General features: G+C 50.5%; 1 protein-coding gene across 1 annotated transcript in view; it reads left to right on the plus strand.

Moving 5' to 3' along the window:
• Positions 1 to 8977, plus strand: part of LOC103307040 (butyrophilin subfamily 1 member A1-like) — a 53362-nt gene extending 44385 nt beyond the window's left edge. The window contains exons 6-11 of the mRNA XM_065562970.1: positions 1367 to 1399; positions 1704 to 1736; positions 1824 to 1856; positions 1942 to 1974; positions 8764 to 8784; positions 8895 to 8977. Coding sequence (XP_065419042.1) covers positions 1367 to 1399; positions 1704 to 1736; positions 1824 to 1856; positions 1942 to 1974; positions 8764 to 8784; positions 8895 to 8977 — 236 coding nt within the window. The remainder of the gene's footprint in view (positions 1 to 1366; positions 1400 to 1703; positions 1737 to 1823; positions 1857 to 1941; positions 1975 to 8763; positions 8785 to 8894) is intronic.
• The last annotated feature ends 224 nt before the right edge of the window (positions 8978 to 9201 follow it).

The following is a 9201-nucleotide window of genomic DNA, read 5'->3' on the forward strand; positions in this document are numbered from 1 at the left end:
GCTCACACAGAGAGGAGAAGGGGAGGGAAGATGGGTTCACACACTCCTAGACCCAGGAAGCTTCCTCGCCGGACGATGCCAGGCCGAGTCAGCCTACCATGGGTCGGCTCTTCTATAGATCCTCTAGTTACCGGGCTTGCGTTAGAGTAGTTCTGGTCACAAGCCAAAGGACTTTGCAGAATACTCTGGGCGTCTTCCGGTAACTCTCATTCACACTGGTGTACACACATACACACACACACCCCGCAAGGCCTCTATTTCTAAATACCATGAGGCATCTGTACTTTATGTCCGGACTCAATACACTATGAGGTGGTAAAAACCCCTCAGCACCAGTGCATACCTAATGCATTTCCCTTATGCATAACCTTATTGGGGGTGGCCAAACTATAGTCCCCAGTACCGCTCTGCATCTGATCTTGCTGCACAGTCAATAAGTTCAGATGGCGTAAGCCCAACAGAGACAGACAGCCCCATGGACAGTCCTCCTCCGATACCCCAATAGAGATTTCAAAAGGTCTCCTACCTCTATTGTGGCGCCATGGGGTTCGAAGGGAAACGATCCGCAGCAGTTGCCGTTGTCTCAGTAGGCGTTGCCATCCCGGACAAGCCCCCAAATTGTCAGAGAATAACAGAGTTCTCACTCTTTTGGTTGGGTACAGCAAAGTCAGATACTTTATTTTCTCAAGCAATTGTGTAGAGGGAGAGAGTGCACTAGGACATAGGGGTTTCCCCTCCTAGGCAGGTCTCGCCACAGGTAAACAATTACAGCAAGCATTTATATCTTTTGTTACAGACAATAATAAACAACAGCTGCATTTTGTTTATACATAGGTCATCCTGATATCTTATTTTTCCTCACTTATTTAGACTCTAGTCTACCATGCTGGCTACACCTTATTTACACAAGGTCGCAACAACTTCTCACACAGTTCTTTCCCACTCACCTCACACAATCCTCGCTTCTACAAATCTTGCGTTATTAGGGTTACAGTTAGCCTGACTCTTGCTAACAAAGACTGTTTGCATTTGAAATTCCCTTCCAATTCCTGTCAGGCCTTGCTCTGCTTCCACACCTTCTCTCCTCTCCCCCGCAACAGCCAGATCAGACAGGAGTGTGACAGGGCCCAGGAAGCGGGGATGGCTCCTGGGGGAGACACTTAGAGCAGCTCCTAGAAGTGATGGTCCGTGGGGGAGGGAAGAGAGGGATGGTCAGTGCAGGGATGTTGAGACAGAGCTGTCTGTGTGTCCTGTTTGTCAGTCTGTCTGCCTCACTTTCATAGTTACAGCACAATTATGTTAATATCAGGAACCGCACCATAAACACGATGGTGAAATCTCACCTCTCACCCTTTTCTCCTTCTAGAGACCCTGCGATTGGATAAGGAGAGCGAGAAAGGTCAGTTTCTGGGCCCATCACATTAGCTGGCAGTAGAGCTATCCCCATAAACACAACAGGGTGAAATCTCGCCATTATTAATTAACGATTGGAACAATATCCCAAGGGTCGTGGGGGATTCTCCAGCACTGGCAGTTTGTAAAACAAGATTGGATGTTTTTCTAAACAATCCTCTCTAGGAATTGTTGTGGGGAAGCCGACGGGCTTGTGTTATACAGGGGTCAGACTAGGTGATCACAAGGGTCCCTGCTGGCCTGGGAATCTGTGAATTGATTAATCATCTCTTGCCCTTTTCTCCCTCTAGAGACCCTGCTGTCTGAATGGGAGAGAGAGAAAGGTCAGTGTGTGGGCCAGTTACAAAATTAACATTATCCCCATAAACACGACGGGGGAAGTCTCACCTCTCCCTCTTTTCTCCCTCTAGAGACTTTGCGATCTGAGATGGAGAGAGAGAAAGGTTAGTGTCTGGACCAGTTACATAGTGGTGTTACTGTTATAAACATGATGATGAAATCTCACCTCTTGCCTTTTTCTCCCCCTAGAGACCCTGAAATCTGAGATGAAGAGACAGAAAGGTCAGTGTCTGGGACCAATGGGATGGGTTGAACATTTCATGTCATATCAGTCAAGTCAGCTCAGTCGAGCCAACTTAACTCAATTGAAAGCCAGATTTACTGCCAGTGGAGTCACAGTTTAACACTTTGAATTCAATTTTAGCAGGTGGAGTTACAGCCTGTTTGAATGAGTGATGGGGAACATCTCCATCTTGACATCAAAGCCCAAGCAGGGAGCTCAGGGCTGCTCACACTGACACAAAGAGGCTCTGAAGGGTGAAGGGCCCATTTGTCCTAATAAACCCCATGGAAATTACAGAAATGGCATCTTGAGCCCAGGGCCCTGAATACACCAGCCCAGCTCGGTGAGTCAGATTGTAGGTACGTCTATAGTGCAAAAAACCATCCATGCCTGCAAGTCTCAGAGCCTGGGTCAACTGACTGGGGCTTGTGCTACAAGGCTAAATCTAGCAGTGTAACCATTCCCACTCAGGCTGGAGCCCAGGCTCTGAGACCCTCCCCGTGGTGGGACTTCAGAGCCCAGGTGCCAGCCCAAGCAGGAACGTCTGCACTGCTATTTTCAGCCCTGTAGAGTGAGCTCTGCAAGCCCACGTCAGTTGCCCCAGGCTCAGACCCACTGCCACAAGGTTTTTTGCAATGTAGATGAACTTGTCCAGTGTTTGACAGGATCCCTCACCAGGGAACCCCCTGTGTTCTGACCCTTCCATGCCCATGTAATATGGGAGGGGGCAGGATTTCACGCTCAGTGATCCACCCATAACCTCAGCTCCACCCTGCAGTGACTCCGCACAATAATCATACAGGTCTGGTCAATGCAGAGCAGTGTGTGTGTGGTTCTACATTAAATGAAACTGATTTTTAAAGGCACACAATGTTTTTCAATTTTGCTCTCAAGATGTTACTCCAGGGTAGAGTTAAGGTTGTTTAGATACCTTAGCTGCATTTCTAAACCATAGATTTCTTTTATAATTTAACCATAATTTGTATTTCCTGGGTGTATAACACTTGGTTTGGGAATAATTACAACATTCCTCCTATAATGTGTTTTACCCTTAAGTTACAAGTATGTTCTCTCAGCCTTAGCTCCACATTAATGTAGTTTTTATCTGGGAATTGGATTGTGCATTATGGCCCGAATCTATGAAGAAACAGTCACCTAAAGCCCAGGCATCGGCCTCTCAATCCCAGTTTTAGGCACCGTGATTCACAACTTGGCTGAAACCTACCCCTGTAAGTGCCTAAACTCACCCAGGGCATAAATCTCTGGTGTAAAAGTTCTCTCAATGTCTAAGTTTCTGCTTCTGGGCACGTGGAGCACATGGCTGCCTTGCTGTAGACCTCTGGGCACCTATCTTCCATCTGTATCCCTGGAGACACAAATTGAGGGGAGGAGCATCTATCTCACTCGTGGGGCCTGATCCAGTAGATGGGCTCAGAGGCCACCCAACAGCACACAGAATGAGGTGAGAGATAGAGAGGCAGGGAGCCTCCTTTGTAACATTTAGCCCAGGGGTTAGGGTACCCACCTGGGATGGGGGAGACTCTGGTTCATGTCCCCGCTCTCTGCCAGATGAGGAGAAGGCATTTAACAAGGATCTTCTACCTCGCAGGAGAATGCTCTAACCACTGGGCTATGGGACATTCTGATGTGAGGCTCCCTGTCTCTTTTATTCAAGTTGTTACACTTTAATTAAATATTAACTCAGAATCACTCTATAACACCCCTCTGCCCTTCGGCCATCTTGTGTGGAGCATGGCCAGTGCCTTCCCCTGTCTCACAGACACACTGCCTGGCTCCAGAAGAGGGGCTCCTGGCTGTGGATCACTAGCAGAGAAAGGCATCAACGTCAGGAGAGGGGCGGGGCTTAGCACAAACCCCTCTTGTCGGCCTCTCCCATTGGCTGGCTTACATGGCTCCTAACACACTGGGTTCTGTGGATCCCATTCTAAGGTGCCTGCTTTTCCCCATTCATTGTACAGGGAGCTCTGAGATGCCTTTGGAGTTACACGAGTTCTCCAGAGTAAATCGCTGCAACCTGCTCACAGTGTGAGAGCCTTGTCTGTGCTCACCGGGGGAAACTCTCCCAAAGCTACTGGCTACAGACAGTACGAGGCGTTGTGCTCCAGGCTCCATGAACCCTGCTTTGTCTTTCTGCAGGCTAGCAATTCACACCCCAGGTTTGTTACACTCGCTTACCTAGTCCCCTGTCTCCTCCTGGACACCAGCAATGCACGCCGATCTCAGTGGAAGCAGCGCACCCCTGCTTACTGGCTTCACCTTCGTTCAACACACTCCTTTGCACCAGGCACTTAGACACGTCTACAGTAAAACCAAACTGAAGTTTAATTAATATAGCCTCAGTCAGAGACTCAAATAAAAGCAAGTGTAGATTTGGAAACAAAGATACAGGTATAAGAAACACAATCTATAGCCTATACTTGTTAGCAGGGCACTATCCTGTCTGACAAGGTATTTCTCACCCACTGGTCAGTTCTACTCACGGTGGCTGCGAGAAGGCTGGTGCAGGGAATGGAGTTATGAATTTCCAGCCTTTCACAAAATGAGGCTGAGGTTTTCGAAGCTGCCTCAGAGATCTGGATGCCCGTCCAAATTCCTGTTTGAAACCTTGTTAAAACTTTGTTTTCATATTTTTGTTACTATAACATTAGTTTATAGGTGACTTTCAGAAGCAGGGCCCCCGAGCCTGGGATCCTGTCTGGGACAGTGGCCAGTACCAGCTGGTTCAGATGATTTTGCAAGAGACCCCCTAGTGGCCAGTGATGGAATAACCTGCCACTACCCAAACTATCTTCCTAACCCCTCTCACTCAGCGGTTGACTTAGGCCTAGTCTTCACTTACCGGCTGGTCCGGCGGCACGCCATCGATGTTCTGGGATCGATTTATCGCGTCTGGTTAAGACGCGATAAATCGATCCCGGATCGATCCCGGAAGTGCTCACAGTCGGCGCCGGTACTCCAGCTCGCCGAGAGGAGTACGCGGCATCGACGGGGGGAGACTTCCTGCCGCGTCTGGACCGCGGTAAGTTCAGACTAAGGTACTTCGAATTCAGCTACGTTATTAACGTAGCTGAATTTGCGTACCTTAGTCCGATTTGGGGACTTAGTGTGGACCAGGCCTTAGGCTCTGAGGCAGAACTCCTTTCCAAAGTTGTCCTTCCATCCCAGCTAAACAGATGAACTTCTCCACCTGACTCCCACAACTGACCCCAGCCACCAGTTCGCCACCTGTGACTCCCTCCTCAACCCCCCCACCTGCCCCATGTCCCTCTGCACAGGATCTCACTGGTTTCTTTACAGAGAAAATGCACAAGATCAAACATAACCTCACCCCTCCATCCCTTCCAAAAGTTACACCTCTTCTCTCCTCCTCCAATCCCTCCAGCTGCGCCCACACCTATCCCCTAATCTCCCTCACCCAACTCTCATCCCTCATGCACCCTTCTCTTTAACTAACCTCCCCCTCTCCTCCAACCCTTCCCCTCTCCATACCAACATGGCTTTGTGCCAGCCAGGGGCTGTCCCACCAGCCTGTCCTGCAGGTGTCTTCCTGCTCCCTGAAGCTCTCCTTAGCTGAGGGACTTGCTGGCCAGGCTTTTATTAGGACAAGGAGATCTTTAAGCTGTCACCTGATCCCTGGCCTCAGCATCAGCTGATTAGTCACAGGGTGGGGCTGGGCCCAACTCCCCTTAAAAGACCAGACACCCTGTGACACTTAGTCTCTCCCATCTTCACACTTTCCATCCCTGACCCCAGTTCCCTGTCTACTAATTGCCCCTTCTGTCTTCCATCTCTAAGCTCAGTGAACGCTTGGTCTACAATCGCTGTCTGGAGTTCCTCTCCTCCAATTCCATCCTAGACCCTCTCCAATCCAGCTTCTGTCCCCCGCACTCCCCTGAAACCGCTCTCACCAAAGTCTCCAATGACCTTCCTGGCCAGATCCTATGGCTTCTGCGTGATCCTCGTCCTCCTTGTTCTAGCTTCATGCTCCTCCTTCTGACACCACTGACCAGAGCACTCGTCTCCATTAAATCCTTGCTTTCACAGCTCCATCCTCTTCCAGTTCTCTTCCTGCTTCTCTAATTGCTTCTTCGGTGTCTGTTTTGTTGGGTCAGTCTCTTCCTGTCTCCCTCTTTCAGAGAACACCCCCCAGAGCCCAGTGCTTGGCCCCCTGCTCTCCTCTCTCCACACCCTGCCTATAGTAGCTCTTACCTACACACATAGCTTCAGATACCACCTCAGTGCCAATGTCTCTCAAACTCCTTCTGCACTAAAGACTGTTCCCCCTCCATCCCATACCATATCTGGCCTGTCTGACATCTACTTATCAATGTCCAGAGGGCAACTTGGGTTCAACAGCTGAGTGTTTAATCTCTTCTGAACCCCTCAGAGCCTTCCTCACTTCCTAGTTTCTTCATCTCTTTGGATAACATCGTAAACCCTCCCAGAGGCAGGGGGCTGTGACAGCTCTCCCTCCCTCCCTGCCTCCCATACCACACAGTGGGCTGCCCCTGAGCTAGGTACCAGGATCTCTGCCCCTCCTGTGGTCCAGACATTGTAGCCCTGAGGTGAGGTGTGAGGCTTGAGCTGACTGGAAGGAGCCCAGAGTGGAATGGGAGGCCTGGGGTCTGAGCCCTGCTCGAGGTGGCTCCTTATGGGAGGGTACCAGGAGTATTTTCCCTGCCCTGGCTGGGAGAACCGCTCCATGATGTTGGCCTGGGTTGAGAGTTGGGCGGGCAGGAGAGGTAGGGCAGAAAAAACTGTCCTGTAATTTTGAAATACAGTGTTGTCCACCCTAAAAATACCTCCATCCGCCCAGTCACTCAGGCCAGAAATCTGGGCATTGTCTCTGACTCAGCCTCTCGCTGGGCACTCACGTCCTGACCTCACCCCAGTCTCCCTGCTCCTGCACGTATAACACATCACAGATACAGCTTCTTGTGTCTGTCCTGACAACCCAGGCTCTCGTTCACCTCATCACCTCACACCTCCACTGCTGTGATCTCCTCCTGTCTGGCCTTGATGCCAGCCGCTTTGTCCCCTCAGCTCCATCCAAAGCACTGCTGCTAGGCTCAGCCCTCAGGCTCGTCTCTCCTGCCACATACACCACTTAGTTCCACTGAGGCCCCCTCCAGCACCGCTCCAGCACAAGCTCCTTGTCTTTGCCTTTAGGTCCCTCACCAGTTAGTCCCACCCGGTCTGAGCGATTGGCGCCACCGTCCCTCTGCCAGCGATGGCAGCCTGCAGGGCCAGTTCTAGGGGTGGGCGCACAGGGTTGTCACCCTCAGCACCTCTTTCAGGGGGAACCATATTGCCACTGGGCTTTTTGTTTCTGCTCCTGGCAGCCTAGGTAGGGTGACCAGGTAGCAAGTGTGAAAAATCATGCCTTTTTTTTTTTGCAGTAGGGCGTATAGTTGCATATATAAGACAAAGCCCCTAATATTGGGACAGTCCGGATAATATTGGGGTGTCTCATCACCCTCAGCCTGGGTCACTCACCTGTCTGCTTCTCCCTTAAACACCTCAGTGTTTTCTTCCGCTCCCTTTCCATGTACAGAAAAACATCCGCTCAGTATTAGTAAAGCTGCCCCCTTCTCTCTTCAACCCTGCTCCAAACCCAGCTGTGCTGTGGCCCCTGGAATCTCTCCCATCTGGCATTGGGCACGGTGTGAGCTGGGCTTTGGTTTGTTTTTATCATTATCTCCCCCTCCCAACCCCTTCACCCCACTTGTCTATTTCATCCCCCGTTGTACCCTGTCTGCCATGCAGAGGGTGAGCTCCCTGGGCCAGGGACTGTTGCTTTGTTAAATGCAGTTTGTGTGGATAGAAGGGGGACTGTGGGTGCGTATGGGAGCCATAGAAGAGGCATTAATAGTGGCAGGATATAATGAGGCCTGAGAGAGAGATTGTGCTGCAAGGATGGAGAGAAAAGGGCAGATACAGGAGATAACACTCAAGAAGCAGCAGCAGTGTTTGGAAATGGCCTGGGTGTGCAGAGGGAGGAACCAAAAATAACCACAACGCTGTGGGCACTGAGATTTGGCCAGAATGATCACTAAGGACCCCAGTGAGAGCAGTCTGAGTGGAGTGGAAAGTCAGACTGGAAGGGATCTAGGACAGCTGGAGACACAAGCATTGTTTGCAGAATGGGTTCCCTGAGTTCAGAGACAAAAGGGAGGAGGGAGATGGGGCAGCAGTTAGAGGGGTGGGTGGGGAAGAGGAGATTTGTTACAAAAGTTAGACTGGGGCACAAATATTTGCAGGGTCAGGCCCAGAGACTGTAAACTCTTTGGAGTAGGGATTCTGTCTTCTTACAGTCTGGAGTGTGTGTGCACAGGTCCTAGCACAGTGGGGCCTGGCCCTGAGTGTGACCTCTAGATGCAATTGGAATGCAAATAATAATGTGCAGTGGAGCAGGAGACTGGCCATGGGATATGGAGGTATGACATTGGGTGGGGCTTAAAGGTAGGTTTGCCAACCCTCCAGGATTGGCCTGGAGTCTCCAGGAATTAAAGGTGTGTGTGTCGGTGCAGAGGACAGGGGCCAAAGAGGGACAGTTGGGGAGGGTTTCGGGGATCAATATAGGAGGGACAGAGAGTAGTGATATGGAGCCAAGAAGCCCTGCTCTCTGGTCCAGGTTTACCTGTGCAGTGTCTGAGGTGTATAACATAGTACATGTAACAGCTGGGGCAGGACAGGATGGGTCCCTGCCTCCATAAGAGACCGGCTGCATTACATTTTGTTAACTCCCGATGTCTTTTACTTTCCAGGGGAATACGAGGCAGTGAAAGGTACGTGTGTTTTTACTAGTTTTGATTATGCTTTAAATTGGAAAAGGAACACTCAGAGCTGTGTGTGCAAAGAAATGTTAGTGTAAAAAATTAATGTGTTACTGTTACAGGTAACGTACATGACAATGAGAAATCCAGATATTACCCAGAAATAATGGATGGAAAATTTGTGGTATTGAAATATGAATATTAACTACAGTTGCCAATGGCACAATACCATACACTCTTGCCCGACCCAGGGCCGGCACTAGGTTTTTTGCTGCCCCAAGCAAAAAAATGTTTGGCTGCCCCCCACCCCAGCCCTAGGCTACCCCCTGCACCCTCCTGCTGCCCCAGCCCTGGGCTCTCCCTCCCACCCACACCCCCCTGTCGCCCCAGCCCTGGGCCTCCCTTGTCCCCCACCAGTGCCCCCCCACC

This window comes from Chrysemys picta, chromosome 12, assembly GCF_011386835.1.
Source record: "Chrysemys picta bellii isolate R12L10 chromosome 12, ASM1138683v2, whole genome shotgun sequence".
NCBI lineage: Eukaryota > Metazoa > Chordata > Testudines > Emydidae > Chrysemys > Chrysemys picta.